The sequence below is a fragment of the Wasmannia auropunctata genome, unplaced genomic scaffold (assembly GCF_000956235.1).
Source record: "Wasmannia auropunctata unplaced genomic scaffold, wasmannia.A_1.0 LD335400.1, whole genome shotgun sequence".
NCBI lineage: Eukaryota > Metazoa > Arthropoda > Insecta > Hymenoptera > Formicidae > Wasmannia > Wasmannia auropunctata.
Window position 1 is genome coordinate 604789 of NW_012027490.1, and position 17939 is coordinate 622727.

At 35.3% G+C, this 17939-nt stretch overlaps 5 protein-coding genes across 9 annotated transcripts; 4 read left to right on the plus strand and 1 right to left on the minus strand.

Annotated features, from left to right (window-relative positions):
- The first annotated feature begins 320 nt into the window (after nucleotides 1–320).
- LOC105457068 (popeye domain-containing protein 3-like) lies at nucleotides 321–7655 on the plus strand. Of its 5 annotated transcripts, none has more exons than XR_975332.1 (10): nucleotides 321–566; nucleotides 1548–1666; nucleotides 2027–2282; nucleotides 2518–2882; nucleotides 3439–3596; nucleotides 3676–3778; nucleotides 4057–4197; nucleotides 4342–4507; nucleotides 5063–5338; nucleotides 5729–7655. XR_975332.1 is itself a non-coding variant. In XM_011701507.1 (9 exons), the coding sequence occupies exons 3-9, from the start codon at nucleotides 2066–2068 to the stop codon at nucleotides 5794–5796; spliced, it is 1218 nt and encodes a 405-aa protein (XP_011699809.1). In that variant the 5' UTR covers nucleotides 321–566; nucleotides 1548–1666; nucleotides 2027–2065; the 3' UTR covers nucleotides 5797–7655. The 5 variants fall into 5 exon arrangements, 1 of the variants encoding a protein (XP_011699809.1); XR_975334.1 differs by having other exon boundaries at nucleotides 1571–1666; XR_975333.1 differs by lacking the exon at nucleotides 321–566 and adding an exon at nucleotides 606–1037.
- Nucleotides 7656–7859: 204 nt separating this feature from the next.
- Nucleotides 7860–10923, plus strand: LOC105457073 (NHP2-like protein 1 homolog). Its single transcript, XM_011701512.1, has 2 exons — nucleotides 7860–8106; nucleotides 10375–10923. Exons 1-2 carry the CDS (start codon nucleotides 8101–8103, stop codon nucleotides 10810–10812), a joined length of 444 nt encoding a protein of 147 aa, XP_011699814.1. The 5' UTR covers nucleotides 7860–8100; the 3' UTR covers nucleotides 10813–10923.
- On the plus strand, nucleotides 8931–10146 carry LOC105457072 (NHP2-like protein 1 homolog). Its single transcript, XM_011701511.1, has 2 exons — nucleotides 8931–9323; nucleotides 9539–10146. The coding sequence occupies exon 2, from the start codon at nucleotides 9539–9541 to the stop codon at nucleotides 9917–9919; it is 381 nt and encodes a 126-aa protein (XP_011699813.1). The 5' UTR covers nucleotides 8931–9323; the 3' UTR covers nucleotides 9920–10146.
- LOC105457071 (chitobiosyldiphosphodolichol beta-mannosyltransferase) lies at nucleotides 10791–13088 on the minus strand. Its single transcript, XM_011701509.1, has 6 exons — nucleotides 12717–13088; nucleotides 12258–12615; nucleotides 11994–12190; nucleotides 11738–11911; nucleotides 11507–11621; nucleotides 10791–11388 (listed from the first exon to the last, which is right to left on the minus strand). The coding sequence occupies exons 1-6, from the start codon at nucleotides 13006–13008 to the stop codon at nucleotides 11169–11171; spliced, it is 1356 nt and encodes a 451-aa protein (XP_011699811.1). The 5' UTR covers nucleotides 13009–13088; the 3' UTR covers nucleotides 10791–11168.
- Nucleotides 13089–13210: 122 nt separating this feature from the next.
- LOC105457070 (ATPase family AAA domain-containing protein 5) lies at nucleotides 13211–17930 on the plus strand. Its single transcript, XM_011701508.1, has 6 exons — nucleotides 13211–13884; nucleotides 13971–14503; nucleotides 14615–14922; nucleotides 15131–16289; nucleotides 16400–16814; nucleotides 16995–17930. Exons 1-6 carry the CDS (start codon nucleotides 13576–13578, stop codon nucleotides 17760–17762), a joined length of 3492 nt encoding a protein of 1163 aa, XP_011699810.1. The 5' UTR covers nucleotides 13211–13575; the 3' UTR covers nucleotides 17763–17930.
- Nucleotides 17931–17939: the final 9 nt, after the last annotated feature.

The following is a 17939-nucleotide window of genomic DNA, read 5'->3' on the forward strand; positions in this document are numbered from 1 at the left end:
TAAAACTAAGGGTACATGTGTGGCTAGCTTTTACATTAGAGACAAAGAGAGAGAAGACAAGTCTTTTAAAGCTTTCTTTCTCCTTCTATAATTATAGGTATAGCGCATGATCGTACGTGCAATCTATATTTACTATGCGCTATGTCGTCGCCCTCCCCAATACTCTCCATTGCTATACCCCCTCGCGCGTCCTCGCGTTTGTCTCCCGACTCTGCGACCCCCATCCGATACGCGGGCTTGCGACGTCGCTTGCAACGGCAGCGGTCGCCGCGCTACCTAGTTTGACATTTCCGTTGCGATCGAGCGAGCGGCGCGGAGCGGAGCGGAGCGGCGAGTGGCGAACGGTGCGCGATCGCAGAGGCGGCGACGGGCGACCTCGGTTTGTTTCGCGCCTACGCGCTTTCGAAGACGTGTGTCGAAGTGTTTCGACGACGGTGACTACGGCCGGCCCAACGTCGACAATTCCCTCGGATTCCCTTTCCTCACGAGCGACGGTCGTCACACCACCGTTCGCCCTCTCATCTGTATGCCTTGCGTACGCCCCCACCGTCGCCGATTTTCCATGAGTAAGTTATTTATTGATTTCGAAAGGGATACTCTCTTAATAACTCGCGTCACGACGACGACGACGACGGCGACGAGAGTGAATTCAAGAGGGTGTATCCACGACGACGGCCGAGTTACCGTTTTTCCCCGATGACGATGGAAAGTCCGCGAGTTCGAACGCGGCGGCGGAGGCTTCTCGTGTCGTCCGGCCGCCGTTGTGCGTTTCGCGATATATGTAATTTCGTTTGCGAATCGAAATTATACGTGTTCTTCCGTGCGCTCGACGATCTACTTCGTGATCTATTTCGAGTCTCGGAATGTATGATATTATATCCCGAAGTCGCGTGTATAAGATGGCAGGTCGAGAATTACATCTGCACACATGTGCATCACAAATGTGCACCGAGCGCGAAACGGGGAACGGGATCGTGGAAACTGAATTAAAACGTTCCCGCGGCGAGTTCAAGCGGTTTCAGTCGCTACGAGAATGAGTATAAATTATAAATCATCACCCATGCATTCGTTTTGTCTCTGTGTACTCTGACATTGTATATAATTATGCTATTGTATATAGGTACCTTTCATATCTGAATGATATATTAAATGTGCAAGATTAACTACCTTTTATCTTGTTTGTAGACGTTTCACTTCTGTAAGATCAATCTCTGAGATACAAGCGGTGATAAATTATAGAGACTTTTGCGGAGTCAGAATTTAAGGATGCCAGTGATAAAATCTTATTTTTACAAACTCACTTGCCGTGCCATTTTTCACTGATAATTCCTTTCGTGATAACAACTGCAGCAAAGATTCTTATATTAATAGCGACGATGGGTGGTCTTATCTAACAAGTCATTATTTAATTGCTGATAAAGATAGAGAGATTTGAAACAATTATATTTCTTATAAGTGATAATTTTATAATTTGGATCTCTATAAGACATTTAATTCTCTTATATTTTTGTATGATTGATTAAGCATCTAACTTGTGTGCATTACAGATGTTGATATTGTCTTCCCACAGCCATTGGTAATGCAAACATCCTTCCTTGATCTGAAGATCTCTGCAAGATGGTTCTCATCGTCCAGTTTCAATTTTAGCTGAGATTAATACAGAAGTGTAAGCAGCTACTTAGACACTCACAAATGGCAGAGCATTTGCTTTTATATTATTTATAAATAAGTATAACAAGAAATGCAACAAGTAATTTAATCTGCATCACCAAATTGTAGCAATTTGAATTTCTAACGTTGAAGAGATTATACATACAAAATTCAAATAACACTGTTAAATATACACATGTATATTTAAAATTTATTACATCGTTAATTTATATGACTTAATGTAATGTTACGTTAGCTAAAAAAATATATATATAATAATATAAAAAACTATGCAATTCGGACTTGATTGCATTTTAGATGAATGTATAAATAATATATTTTACAGTAAAATGTACAAATAATTTTGCATTTGTAGAGCGAAACGAATACGGTCCAGCTTGGTGGTGATGCGGGGATGTGGATCTGCTTCGACCCGATAGGAAGCCGAATAGGCTGGGGTACTTCCATTTTATTTGTCGTACTCTTGTATTGGACCTCTATTACCATTGATGCTAGCCTAACGAATGCAGCGGCGTCCAATGTCCCGCGTAATACCGTCACGTCGGAGACACCAGCGTCGGCACACCACGAGAACGACGAATGCAGGAATGTGACCACTGACAATAGAGAGGGTACATTTAAGAATTCACCACTGAAATTATCATAGGCCTGTTCGTTTTAACTGAACTGGCTGCACTAATTTATCTTTTTCTACATTGGAAGAAGAAAGATAAACTCTTGAACTAGCCAGTTCAGCTAAAAAGAACAAGCCTCACGCGTAGAAACCCGAAGAACAATTTTTCTCGGGTTGCGAAAAAATTTATCTTTACTTCATCGGCGAAATGTGTGGCTCTTGTGTCTGTACAGGTACTGGACTGTCAGTGGTCAGCCATGGATCCGGTTATCCTCATTCGCCGATAGTGCCTACCTTTCTGAACGGAGCTCTTACCTGCCAACCCTTTCAAGGAATTACCGTGAATCACATCTACTTTCAACTCGCAAATGCCTTCTTCCTATTGTCACACCTTGCACCAAGCGGCATACATGGTGTACTCTATTTAAGGTGCACTCTACTTGTGGGCTGTGCCTTTCTTGCTTTGTGGGGCTGGACAATAGCTTGCTGGCTGGATGCTGTTCTCTGGAATGCTCTCTTTGTTGTCATCAACTTCGTCCATGTATGCACGCTTCTTTACAAGCTCAGGCCTATCAAGTTTACAAGGGAAATTGAAGAGGTAAGCGGAGATCAAGTAGAAGACAATGATGAGAGGGAGTATTAATTAATTATTTATAAAATTAATACACAGAGAAAAGCAGACAGTAGTATAAATTATTTTACATGTAATACATAACTTTAAATATATCATGGGAACCTTTTATGCTCATTTATCTATATTTTTTAGAACTATTATTATATATCTTATAAATAGTGCACTAGAAATTTTCTTGAGAAGTAGTACAGTTAGATACGATGTTTTCTATGTCATTTGCTTTCGTTTGACTGCAACATTTGTATCATACACATAGATTTCTGATTTATTTTTGCACTGTTATTACAAATGTATTATTACGAATGACATTTATTTAATCCCTATTAAAATTAGACATAAAATTTATATATTTTATTTAGTAGAGAACCTGTTGTTAAATATTAGCGATTAATGGAACAACAGTTAATATATTTATAGTACAATATAGATAAAGTTTTGAAATCTTCAATGTATATTTATTTTTACATTTAAAATGGTTGTTTAAAATAAAAATATCTCACGGTCGTCTTCTTTTATATAGGTATACGTTGCAGTGTTCCAGCCATTACGGGTGTCGCGTCATCAATTCAGAAAAGTATTAAATTGTATGAAGATCATTCGCCAGTTGAAATATCAAGAGGTTTATGCACAAGAAAAAGTGACCAAAGTCGATTCTTTATCATTGGTGCTATCGGGAAAGTAAGAACGGACTTAAATTTTTTAGATTTATTCATTATAAGAGTCAATTTATTTAAAATCATATTCTTATTCTTTACAGACTAGTTGTCTCGCAAAATGGAAGAGCATTGCATATCGTCTTCCCACATCAGTTCCTGGATTCTCCAGAATGGTTTGGTGTCTCGACAGATGAATACTTCCAGGTAAATTATTAATCTATCGTCAATATAGTCTTCATATCAGCAAATTCTCTTATTAAAGTCGATGTTTTTCTGACTAATACGATTGGTATGTTCTTTTTCAAGATGGTGCATGCACTTTCTTACATGGTACATTTTCCCTCTTTTTCTCTTCACGTTGGAAAAAACAAGAAAAGAGATAAACGTGGCATGCACTGTCTTTAGAAAGAACATTAATTCCAGTATGTGTTAATACAGATATACATATACGTATATAATCGATATCTCACTTTTTGTTTTAGGTATCAATAACAGCTATGGAAGAATCAAGGATATTATTATGGCATAGAGACAAACTAAAATTAAGCATAATTAGCGATCAATTCCTGCAGGCAGTGTTTGATCACATTTTGGGCAGAGATGTAGTTAAAAAATTGATGCAGGTATAGTTCATTTCTTTTATAAAAATCATCACGCTAATCGAATGTTTCCTATACTATGATTTATTAAGTTATAAAATTGTTAGGAAGCTTGAAAATAAAAAATTTTCAATACATGTGTTGTTCTACCATATTTATTTGTGATAGGTGAGTGAAACGATGGCTGCTAGCAGTCATCAGCAGCAGAATGGACAAATAATTGGTCTGGGTGGTATTGGAGCCTTAGAAAATGATGCTGATACAAAACTTTTTGTTGTAAAAAAGACTGGTGATAGTCAAGGCATTACTGCTCTCATCAGTCGTCAACTTCAAGGTATATATGCATTTTTTACAATGTTTATTTTTACGAATATTGAAGAATTCAACCAAAATGTGTATGATAAGATTGATATTTTTTTTTGTATTTAAACTTTCATTGATACGTTTTAATATATTGGGACACTATTTTTTCTTAAAACAAAACAACTATCTTGTATATTTTTCATAAATTTTTATCAACAATCCTTGTATAATTAGCAAAATGCACATTTTCTACATTATTCAGGCATGCGCATGTTTTGTATGTATCCAGTTTTTTCACTTTTGTAATATTATTCTTATATTTTCAACATTTTCATGATAACTATAATTTCATAGTAAATATAATTTTGCTCATATATGTATTTTCTAGCTTGTCATGTTAAAATTTTTGCTAACATTTCATACAAATAATGGTTATTTACATGTAATTTTCATTTTAAGTAATATAGTTTTGACAATGTCTTGTTATATTTGTCAAGCTGTAGTAATATCATAGATCTTTGTATATTTCTTTACATGCACCTTTTTTTATGATTTTGCATCAACTTTGATTTTGCTTTGGAAATAGAAGAGAGAATGCCGCTGCTGTACACGAATCAAGATGTACTGAATAATACCCTTCACCATACGAACCGCCTACGTGTACCACCCTGTACATTTGTCCCGCACCCTATGTCGTGCAACGTTCAAACTTCGCTGTAATATCCTTGCCTACTGATCGTGCAACACTCTAGCACAAAAATCGTATGTGATGTACATGTTATGTTCCTGCAATGGATGCATATATATTACACGAATGCAGAGTAATTCCATTAATTGTTCTTCCTGGATATTGTACCAAGAGGTGAGTTTTTCTATGCTTTCGAAAATTCTTATACATAATAATAAAGTCAAATACATGTAAAGCAATACCCATAAACCAGAACCGTTAAGCACACATGTTTTCAAAAAACACATTAAATCATGAAAATTTATTATAATGGAAAGGGGAACGATGTATATTTAAATATTTAGATACTTACGTATCGTAATTCTTACTTTCTTTTACATTTATAACTGATTTGAAACATATTTTTTAAAGACATATTATTTGCTTCTAACAACTGTAATGTAACTTTTTTTATAAGTGAGAAAGTACAGCTATGATAATACATGATATTTTAAATATGTTTATTTGTTGTTTCTTTCCATATTTTGATTAAAAGATATTTTAAAAGTTACTCTCAATTTACAGCGGCGGGAGATCCGAATGCTTGGAGATTGGGAAGAATCGAAGAGACTGATCACGAAACACCCGTTTAATGAAATGATTGTTAAATCGATGTCATCCTCGACAGTCAATATAACGTAACACCGGTGTTTTTACATAACGCAATTACAACAAGCTGATATTCATTGTGACTAAATAATGTGCATATTGAAACTGCGCGTAGAAAAAAATTGAACATTCTCTTGCCAATTAATAATTTTCCCAGTGGCTAGTCAACCGTATGCGATAATAAGAGAAAATTCCATCGTTTTGTAGCATATGAATTCCATTATAGTTTGTAAAGCAACTAATCAATAAGTTTATGCTTCCAGTGTATTTGTTGGGTATGCTTGAACATTATTGAATTTATAAGAGTGGCTAATTTATAATTTACTCCGGTAAAATATTTCGGTATGTTCTATAATGGATGAATAATGGAAAACTTTACAAGTATGCAAGTGTAATGAAATATGAGGGTGACATATTCACAGCGGCGTAACTTCTGTTAATGCGAGGTCTGTGATGTCGCGCTGGGACTTGATAGAAGTCAGGGAGGCCTAAAGAAACTGATTCTTTCCCATACCCGGAAATAGTGCCTTTTTACTTACACTTCCTTTCTTAATGTTTCCATGGAGAAAATATGTACAATATATTGCTATACGCGCCATATGACTTATATATTTATCCAATGTATCTAGTAGAGTTCTCCAAATGTCGCTGTATTACATGTTTGAACGATCCATGTTGTGATACTGTTAAGCAACCGATGTTCACGAGGTCAAAGAGGCACAAGAAGTTACGCCATTATTAACGCATTGGACATTACAAAGTACGTAAAGTATATAAAGGATATATTGTTGCGAGATTTATATCGCTACATTGCTGCTAGAGACGCCGAATCGCGTGTATAACTTTCGATACTTAACGTAAAAAAATAATTATTACAAATTGCTACGTGATTAATATTGTAATTACGATCACATTGCTAAACCTAACATCAAGTTAATTGTTTTATTATTTTATTTATTTACAACAGTGCGTATGGTAATGATTGTTTTTTATAATTGGATAAGTGAAAGTAAATACTTTTTAAGATGTACATTATGTAAAACAAATCGGGGGAAATTGCTTAAAAAAATATCAATAACGTAAGATCGAGAAAAAAATTTTAAAAAGACAGTAATTGGAACAATGAGGCTTCATATACAGGCCTCGCTTTTAAAATATTAACGGTTAAAATATTTCGTAATCGGTAATCAAATTATTGAATGAATAAAACACTTTGGAAACAATTTTGTTTAATCTATAGAAATATAGCATTGAAAATTAGAAAATTGTTAAAAAATATTGATATTAAGCTCACTTAAAGTTGTAATACATACTTTAAGACGACTTTTTATATGTAAAGTCATAGAGTTCAGAATAACACACATACATATTCTATTTCGGATATTACCGACAGTTTATCACATGATGTAACAATTATTCTCTATTATGACACATACATATACACATATACACACGTATACCGCATATCTGTAATTCCGTAACGATATTTTGAACTGAAAATATTTTATGTAGCAAAGTACCGAAATATAGGAATGCCTTTTTGATATGTATAAATGTGAAATGCAGGACCATCAGATTTAGTATTTTTTGCATATGATCCATATATAAAAATAGATGAGTTTATTACTTTCTATATGTGAATGTGAATTATATGTTATTGAATCTTTATTGTTTATTACCTCTTATTGTTGTTACGATTATTTTTGTACGTGAAATTGTTTTAGTATGTAGTTAGGAATAAGCAGAAAGTGGCTGATGAGAGTTTGAGAAATTTAAATTATATTGGATACAATAAGAATGCGTATAAAATGGCAGCGTGAATAAAGAAAGTTAGTTTTAAAAATGGAAGTGATTTTATTAAATTCTCTATTCCATTCTTTTTTATATTAATATTATGTGCATATATAAAGATATACAGTGCAACATGCGATCTCTATAAGAGCGATCGAAGGATTAAATAAGAAGCGAGGATGTTGATAATTTCAACCAAATTTAATTGTTTCCGAAATGTAACGAATAAGAGAACGGTAATTGTTTTTCTAACAAAAATGAGCATCGAGCATCAATATGAAAAGTTATCTTTAAAATAAAATTTTCTCGTTTTCACGAATTCTCCAAAAATTTAAATATGTCTTTCTAATGTTGCCAGTAAGAGAAATTCTAAATAAAGTAAATTCATTATTGTAACAGTAAATAAAAGAAAATTAAGGAATATTAATTAACGCTCGATTCCCCTTCTGACAATAAGCTATAACCCGTATACTCCTTTTGTCACCTGATTGAAAATAATGCAGGTAAATGCAATGATATAATATGTATCGTAAAAATCTGGTAAAAATAGCATATGCTATTTTTTATTATTTTAATGTCGCATCATCAGTGACGTACGTACCGATTAAACGAAATTTTTGCAAAAACGCATACATACATGTCGAGAAAAAATTATCAATTTTCAAGACTCGCAATTGATTTTCACTATATTTGAAATTCTGAATTTTCCGAGTCGCACATGGAATTTTGGAAAATTCTTAAAATTTATACATTAATATGTGATCTCTCTAACTTTGCCGATTATATTTTTCTAATATACTGTTTGCCAATTTTCATGAATTTAAATTTTCATATTAAAATAATCAAATTAGAAATTAATACTAACTATATACATATATTATTATACACGATTCTTCGAATTTTTATTAAAGTTTAGTATATGTGAACACCGATGCTACGTGGAAAGATTTTTACAAAACAATTAAATGTTTTTGTAAATATAATACATACAATTGCTGTATATATAAAATGAAATAAATTTAAAATTAATATTTGAAATTTAGCGAAATTTAACAAAAGCGAGAGAAAAAATTATAGTGCAGCGACAAAAGACAGATCATCTGTACATAAATTTAAAAAATTGATATGCAATAATATTATATATATATATATGTATTATATATATTATCTATATCATTAATAATATATTTTGGAAGTTTGTAAAATATAATAAAACGTTAACGTATATGTGTATATGTAGGTTTATATGCACATTTTTTGCTGACTTTTCGAACACGCCGATGTCGCAAAAGAGTGTAGCTCGTAGCTTTATTTTGTATCACGCGGCACGCGGCGGACGATTGCTCGCGCATTTTTGCTACTCGTCCGGTCGTATTTTCCGCTCTACCGGTTCGTATCATCGTCCCAGTCCTCCGTTTTGGGACCCGCATGGTCGTGAATTTTTGTCAGAAATCTACAGTGAAATCGCATCACTGTGACGTGATATTTGGAGTAGTCGGAGTGCGAAACTGATGATTTAAGGGGGAAGAGCGATAGGGAGAACGACCGAGGTACTGTCCTCCAAAGGACAGGCACTGTTCCGTGGAAGCTTATGAGATCTCGAAAAAAGGCGGTAGGAAGAATAAAGCGCGATACACTGTGCTCTGAGACCGATACGTAACCGTTAAAGAGACGAAGAGAGATTAGAAGGAACGAACAAGGCTCGATTCACGATTGTACGGTAAGTACAGTAAGTACAATATTCGCCGATCCGATCGCGGTGCGCGCCGCTGTTATTTGTGGTTAGGTTTCCCCACGTGGGGCGTACCATCGTCTGTAGACGCGAGTCGTTTGTGTACGTCCACGTGTTTTCAATGAGACGACAAACTTTTCTTGCTTATCGAGACACGTAAAAATACGTCAAATCGATTTTCGAATTCTTTTTCTTTTTGTCAGATGGAGGACGTGCCGGCAAAGGCGATTCCGCTGGCGGATGCAGCGCTGTCCATAAAAATATTGAATTTGGTGCAGCAGGCGTTGAACTACGGCCAGCTGAAGAAGGGAGCGAACGAGGCCACAAAGTCTTTGAATCGCGGCCTGTCTGAGTTTATAGTAATGGCCGCGGATACCCAGCCACTGGAGATCCTGCTACACTTGCCGCTTTTGTGCGAGGACAAAAATGTGCCCTATGTTTTCGTACGGAGTAAGCAGGCCTTAGGGCGAGCTTGCGGAGTCTCCAGGCCGGTAGTAGCCTGTTCAGTATTGATCAATGAGGGCTCGCAATTAAAACCACAAATTGAAGTTATCCAACAAGAGATCGAGAGGCTCTTAATCTAAAAAAAAAAAAAAATGAAACTTATATTTGTTATTTTTAATACTTCATTATTATTAACGAGATGCTGCAAATCTTTATTACGATATAAATACTTGACAGATTGAAAACAGTTTCACTGTGCTATTTATAAAAAAAAAAATCTAGATATATTACTCAATCTCTTTTATGTATGAAATTCTTTTATATACGAAATACACATTTAAGGCATTAATAAAAAATTCAAACAGAATATCATTTTTGTGCTTTCAATGCCTGTACAACATATTGCAAAAAATGAAAATTTCAAAAATAATTCAACGATTAAATCGCGTAATTATAAACAGTACAGTTAATTCCCATGTTTTTTTAAAAGAATAACATCAATATATTAATTTTAGAATAAGCAATTGTCATACATTGAAATATTTTATTCTTGTCAAACATTTAACTATCACTTTTATTCTTATTCATTTCTTAGTCTGTAGAATGTGATTGCGTTGCTGATCTCACTACAACGAAGAAATTAAGTAACGAGTTACTAACATTGATTCGACAAATGTATCACGTGGAGAGAAATATGCTATTCGTCGGATTGACAGATGTGACAAGCTCAATAGAACAAAACTTGGCAGAATTTATTATACTCGCCGAAAACGCAACACATTTGATGACACCATTAGACTTTCTGACACGTTTGACAAAATTAGCGGAGACACAAGAGATACCTTATATTTATTTGTGTAAAAAGGAGCAACTCGGTCGAGCATGCTGTATATCTGGTGGTATAAGCGCTATTGCGATCAAGATTGGACCTTCTTATTTCTCGGAAAAAATTAAAGATATCAAACACACAATAATGTCGAGTATGACAACATTGACACCATTGACACCAAATAAATCAAACGTAACTTTGTAATGTATTTGGTTTATCTTTCTCTTAATATAAATGAGATCATTGTATATATCATAGTATCTATATGAAAGTATACATATTTAATATTATAATAAAGTATAAAATTAAAAAATATATTGAATACATATTATATTTTAATATAATTCTACTTTTTCGAAAAATTAAAGATATTTGAATTGAATGCAATTTGGTAATGATCCATATTTTTACAAATTGAGAAATCTTATACTATAGCATTATAAAATGTAAAATATTCTTAGATATCAACAAGTATTATGTGTAAGTAATAGCAGGAGGGAACAAAGCTTACGTACAAAATTATTAAAAACAATATTGTGCAGATACATTATTTTTGAAAATTATTTTTGAAAACAAGGCAACACATTGAGCTTCCAGTTACCATGCCAATCATTATCATTCTGCTGAGATGTAAACATGTTTTCTTGAAATTTTTCACGCAACTGCCGTTGTGTCTCGTTATTAGGGAAATCTTGAAACCACATCTTCAATTGCTCAGCCAGTTCCTCCTCGTCCGCGAATACCAAACTGTTCTCATTATGCCTTACTAGCTCCGATAAGCTAAATAATAAGACACATTATCTCTCTTAATAAGCAGATCTACTAGATACATATTACATTATAAATCACTATTAATTATTAATAGATCTATTAATATACTTATTAATCATTAATATACCTATTAAAATTGTATGCGCAAACTGGTAAACGACAGCCAAACATATCGACGACTTTCATTGGTAAATCCAATCCACTGGACGATGTGTGAAGACATACACCCAAGTCTGCACTAGCTATTTGAAAGATAAAGAGTATTTAAAACATTCTGTAAAAGGTATTCTAAAAAAACAATTGTTACATTAAAAAAAAAGACAAAATTAATTAGCAATGATACACAGATATGTAATACCTAATATCTTAGGATAGTCCTCATTCTCAAGCCATGGCGTCTTTACTTGAACATGTTTCCACTTTTTTAAATTAATAATAGCCATGTAGAAATCCTTTAACGGTCCTTTGCCCGTTATCGCGCAAACCAAGTCTGGCAAGTTTAACTCACTATTTTCGCACGCGTCTTCGTATTCTATAAAAAAAATATTACATATGTAATCCTTCTTAATTAATGCACAATTGTATAAGATTATTCAAATGAAACGGATTCCTACTTTGTAACGCATATAACAGTATTGAAAAATCTTCATCCTGGGTCCAACTAGTGCTCGATACAATAAAGCCAGATTTTTTGGGTGAAGAAGGTATCGATATATCGTATGTTTCAGCTAATTTACACAGAAATGAATTCTTCTCTGCCAAAGTTATTGGATGGAATTTATCCATCGGTCTATCATACAAGACCGTTGCTCTGTGATAAAAAAAAAGATTGATGAAAGCAAATTATTTATTTTTAAAATGTAATAAATAATACTAACCGGATAGCCCATTTCTTTTCTAAATCCTCCTTCATCGCTTTGGTAACACAAAAATTATTCTTTGCTTTGTAGCCAAACGTTGCCTCGACAAATCTTGTTAATCTAACTAGGATATGATTCTTTTCTAGGCTTAATGCCATGATTGAATGAGCATAATTATGCCAGTCGATCACAAACTGCGTATCCGCGAAAAAACAACCAACCATAAAGCTGTAAAGCCAACATACTGGAATGGCAGGAATCGCGGGTGGATTCTGCGTTATCAATATATTTGACGGACATTTGTAGAACAATACCCAATGAAGATTAACCGTTTGCCACGCCACTTTTATTATATAATAGAGTAGACGTGGTAAATCTGAAATAATAAACAAGTACAATCGTTATCACTTGAAATATCATCAGCAAATCTGCGCAACTGTCTGCGGATGACAGCAATAATAAAAATTAAATTCGTACTGTCTCGTAAGTCGGGAGGCGGTTGCATGTAGTAAACCCTTATGCGCGGATTCTCGCAGATCTCCCTCAACGGCGGCGAGCCGGGGTAACCCACAATATCTACGGCGAACCCTTCCCGGGCGAAGGAGATCGCGTGATATTGCATTCGTGGGCTTCTGCCAATATCGCCGAGCACCAGCACGCAAACATTTTTGCCGGATCTTAATTTTTCCAGATGTCTATTTAAAACGAGAAAAACCGGGAGCAAGAGCAGCAAAAATATCAGCGACAATATTAGGAACATATCGAACATTTCAAACAAAAGTGAAATCAAACGGAACGGACAGCTGATTCCAGCTGATTCGCTTCGCGCGGCGTCCGGTGAATGCGGCGATGAGAGGTTAGAGTCGATCGTTTTAAAAAATGGCTGCGTTCAGCAAACCTACCGCAATAATCGTAAACTTTTTCTCATGTGTTTGGGAACGTAATGTTGAGAAGCCCTCGAAAGCGATATCAAAAAGGCGGGAAGCCGTGATAATGTCGCGGTGAACGTGCCATTGTGCGCATCACGTTGTATCGCCAGGAGACGAACGGCATAAATATTTTACTCGGAATTGTAACGCGAAAGTAATTTTCACGAGGAATTTAGTTGTCGCGTTATCATCAATAACGAGGCCTTCAAGAAGAGGCGTATACACTTGACGATACTTTTGCCGTGATGTGTGTACGTGGAGTACCGCGTTCTTAGCATCCGTTTTTTTTATCGGAATATTTCCATTGCTTCTCGAGAGGTTTCGTGAAGGAAGAGCGATGGCATCGCGTGCCTGACGGAACAAGAGCCGGCGTCGAGTAAAGCAGAGATCGCAGATAGTATCGAAACATGAAGGACATCAAGCAATACTTTGCCAACGGCAGGAGTATCGTCGGCAAGGAGGTCGACTCTGATCCTGACAACATCGCGGAACAGGAAGGGACTATCGCGACGGGTAAACGCAAACGTGTGAAGATCCGGATATCACGCGACGACTCCGCGAGCAGGATGTGCGACATAATTGAGAGCAAGAGCGACTTGATCGACAAAACGCCCAGCCCATTCAACGGCGTGATAAACAACGATCAGAAGACCCAGCAGGATGGAACACCAAAGTCGAGCTTAACCGAGTCAGGTGTAAAGCAGCGTCTCAAAAAGGTATCTTTAAATTCTGATAAAAGCTACAACTGCTGCGATATCAGCATTTATGGATAAGTCTCTATAATTTTATTTTTATTTTTAAGGATTTAAAGCCCACTGTGGAAATCAATGGAAATCAATGTGAAGAAACAAGGAATAACTCGCTAGAACAAGAATCAAATGAACAGATAATCGCGGATTTGGACAATTCTCCCAACAATGGTGTTAGTAATTTTAACGACGAGACTGAGTCAAGCATAGGAATTCCCAATGAAATTGGTTCTCAACGGGAAGAATCAAACGCCTTTCAGGTTCTAATGAGCCATAGTAAACCGATACAGTATAAATTATCACAGCAATCCATAGAAGATATTGAAAGTGAAGAGAAATCAGATTGTACAAAAGAATTGAAAGCAAAATGTAAAGAGAAGTTAATAGCTTTGGCCGATAAAAAGGGATATTCAAAAAGAAAAATGATGGAAATAGAAGAGGGTGAGAGAATAGAAAAAAATATTGACAATCGTATAAGATTCCTTAAAGGTGAAAACAAAGGCAACGTTATACATAAAAAGGATAACAGCTTTGAATTGTCGATAAAAACTAACAAACAGTCTGGAAACTTGCTAGATTATTTTAGGTAGTATAGTGTTACTTATCTGTATTATACATATATATATGTATAACACATACTATATGTATGTATCCCCATGTACTGTTAAATTATTACTGATATATTTTTGTCATACAGCAAATCACCCTTGGCATTGACAAATAAGGATGAAAAGTGTATGTCTACATTCGTTGTAAAAGCAGATGTACATAGGACTGATAATTCTGACGTTGAACCCGTGATGAAGCCAATATCAAACAAGAGATATACTAACAAGAAATTTCCAAAGTCAAAGTTGGATCTTTCTACAGTAGATGATATTCACATTATAGCGTCTGAGAATTTGTTGTCTCAGACCGTCAAAGGACAGGATAAGCAAAAACGAGAAAAACCCCGTTGGTCCTTACGAATAAAGTTACATTCTTCTGAAGATAATTCTTTAAATGGTATAATAAAATTATATAGATTGTTATTATATATGTATAGTATTTTTTTATATGTGATGTAAAACGCAATTAGAGTCTCCCAATGTTTTCATTGGTTGATGGCAATGATTGTCTCTCTTTCACACTTTGATCGCTGATTTTGATATTCTTTCGAACGAATATCTAGCTTTAATAACACTGTAAAATCAATTTATAATTTTACTTGCAGATACCGATGACGAATTGTTTTCAGCGATAAGTAAATCAAAGTTCAGTAACTCGAGTAAATCCGGAAATTATGTAAATACAGAACATAATGAAGTCTGTGTGAAGAATTATGATCGACATCTTACGACAAAAGAACGTAACAAGGAGAAAAAAGAATCAATTGTAAAAGACAGTAACATTTCGAATATTGTCAAAGATGCTTCTACGAATGTTTTTAATGGAGATACTTATTTGAAAAAATCATGCAAAACTAACAGAAAAGAGCAGAAGGTTGATGACACAAGTGAAACGATCATTATAGGAACTGATGATTCCGAGTGCGCGTTCATCAGTGAACACATTCTGAAAAGAAAACCGAATGAAAAGCTGGCGCCTTTATTCATTAAACGACGAAAAACAGATCCAGTTGCCACGGCAGCTAGACGTTTGTTTCTGCAATCGGATATAGTTGACGTAGAGAATAAAAATACAGACTATAAAGCGAACACTGGCGCGTTTGCGTTACCATTTCCTGCTATCAGTCATGTTACACAATTGGAAGATGAATCGGACTTGACTAGATGCGAAATCGAACATAAATTTCCGATGAAAATCGAGAAAAAATATTTGCCTTCGATAGATATTGGTAATTACAAATATATTACTAATTGTAGGGAATTGTCAGGGACGACTAAAACGGTTAACGAACCCATGAAGGAAAATGTGGAACGGGTGTTGTCGGAAATCGAGGGGCTTTATCCAGATGTGCGGAAAATGTGGAAGACTATATCGTCAATTAAAGGCAATTCGGAAAAGAAATCGCCACCTCGGATGAGAGGTAGAAAGACCCGAGCGCTTGAGCGAAAAAGAATGTTAACAGAGAGCGTCGGAAATGAGGAAAATCAGTCGTATAATTGCACGTGGACGTATAAATATAAACCGATGAGCGCGCAAGAGATAGTCGGGAATGAAGAGGCCGCGAATAAGCTGAAGGATTGGCTGAGTGGCTGGAGATCATCCTTAACGAAGGAGAGTGACGGCAGCAGCGGCGATGAGTTTTATTCCTCGGATTGCAGTTCCTCGTGTAACAATGAAAATAATCAGATTGCTGTATTGTTAGGACCTCATGGCAGCGGAAAAACCGCAAGCGTGTATGCGATAGCGGAAGAACTTGATTACAGGTTGGTAATCAAGGCTCAATAAAATACAAAGTGAATCCTTAAATTATATTCAAATAATAAATTCAGACACGTTATTTTATTCGAGCTAAATTAAAGTTTTGCTTTTGCAGCGTGATCGAGGTGAACGCATCTTCCAGACGGACTGGAAAGAGAATCTTAAAAGAATTGGAGGAAGCCACAAAGTCGCATAGAATTAAAAAAAGTAAACATAAATCTCCGTTCGAACGAATCACGAAAGAGGACGAGACCTCAAAAATATCACAAAATTCTCTAATTCTATTAGAAGATATTGATCTTATCTTTGAGGAAGATGAAGGATTCGTTTCTGCCGCGTATCAATTAGCATCGAACACCAAACGACCAATTGTTATGACATGTAGAAACGCGTGTCCTCATTTGAACAAAATGGCACCGCAACAAAACAAAATTTACTTTCATACAGTGAATGGTAACAGGGCGTCTGTCTTGCTAGAATTAATTTCGTTGGCGGAAACGGGTTATAGGATTCCGCATAATTGCCTAATGGTAAGTGACCTTTAAATTATAATATAAAATTTATATTTATTAAGGAAAGTTTTTTTTTATAAAAAAAGAAGTCAGCTAATATTTGAAATTACAATATTCCATTGAAGTTGTGCAAGTTATACAATCGTATCATATTTTTCTATCGTTAAATCGAGTAAATGAATTTATTCTGTTGTTTAGAAATTACTACAAGCGGGCGATCTAAGACAGGCACTGCTCCAGTTGCAATATCTATTATTATCAGGTCCGCCGATATTATCGGAACAATCTACGACCATGAAGCCGCTGGTTTGGCAGGACATGCAACGTTATTTGTACAAGCCTGCGATTAAACTAAACAAGAAGCACAAGACAAAGAAAAATTCAAGTACAAAAAGTTCCAATAATATACATATATTGAACAATTTAGCGGAGGATTTGGACAGTTTATCTCTAATGTCGTGTTTAGTCGATGCCGAAGACACGACATTAGACATGTCCAAGGTCATGACATCAGAGGAGAACGTGCAACCTAATTTATCCTTGGCTGAAAACGTGTCTTTTTATTCTGTTTTGCATGATTTGAATGCAGACATGGCAAATTTTATAAACAGTCAAATACTGTATAAAGACTTCGAGGCGAACGAATACGTGCAAAATCGAGGGAATATTATTCTGAGGAAGCAATTGAATCGTGGAGTGGATCTAGCGTTATCGCACGTCACATCTGCGTGTTTAGATCGACGAATCATGGCGTTAGATTATCTTCCCACTGCGCGAGTGATATGTCGCGCAGAGGAATCCCGCTCGACCGCAAATTACAAACGAGGCAATCGATTTTTTCATTATCTGCACAGCCTAAAAGTGCCGACTGCATCTATGAAACCAAATATTTTAGCCGCCGCATGTAGAATGTTGCAAGAAAAAGAGAATAAAACTGCATCCACGCCTAGTGAATGTCACTATTGATAACTAAGTGCTTAAGAGAAACATATATATTTTTATACATAAAGTAATGATTTTATCGAATTTTGACATCGCGATCAATTGTAATGAAATACGATATTTTAATGTTTTGATGCGTTATTTTTGTGTATATAATAATTTAACGAACACTGTTGCTTGTATATAAAATATATGTAATAT

Bases quoted from the DNA above. Each gene is read 5' to 3' on its own strand.
- LOC105457068 (XM_011701507.1), top strand. From the start codon at position 2,066: ATGTGGATCTGCTTCGACCCGATAGGAAGCCGAATAGGCTGGGGTACT. The intron at 3,597-3,675 runs GTAAGAACGGAC...TATTCTTTACAG, and splicing joins TCATTGGTGCTATCGGGAAA to ACTAGTTGTCTCGCAAAATG. The intron at 3,779-4,056 runs GTAAATTATTAA...TTTTTGTTTTAG, and splicing joins CGACAGATGAATACTTCCAG to GTATCAATAACAGCTATGGA.
- LOC105457072 (XM_011701511.1), top strand. From the start codon at position 9,539: ATGGAGGACGTGCCGGCAAAGGCGATTCCGCTGGCGGATGCAGCGCTG.
- LOC105457071 (XM_011701509.1), bottom strand. From the start codon at position 13,008: ATGTTCGATATGTTCCTAATATTGTCGCTGATATTTTTGCTGCTCTTG. The intron at 12,191-12,257 runs GTTAGTATTATT...TTTTTATCACAG, and splicing joins GAAAAGAAATGGGCTATCCG to AGCAACGGTCTTGTATGATA. The intron at 11,912-11,993 runs GTAGGAATCCGT...TTTTTTTTATAG, and splicing joins ACTGTTATATGCGTTACAAA to AATACGAAGACGCGTGCGAA.
- LOC105457070 (XM_011701508.1), top strand. From the start codon at position 13,576: ATGAAGGACATCAAGCAATACTTTGCCAACGGCAGGAGTATCGTCGGC. The intron at 14,504-14,614 runs GTAGTATAGTGT...TTTGTCATACAG, and splicing joins AACTTGCTAGATTATTTTAG to CAAATCACCCTTGGCATTGA. The intron at 16,290-16,399 runs GTTGGTAATCAA...TTGCTTTTGCAG, and splicing joins GCGGAAGAACTTGATTACAG to CGTGATCGAGGTGAACGCAT.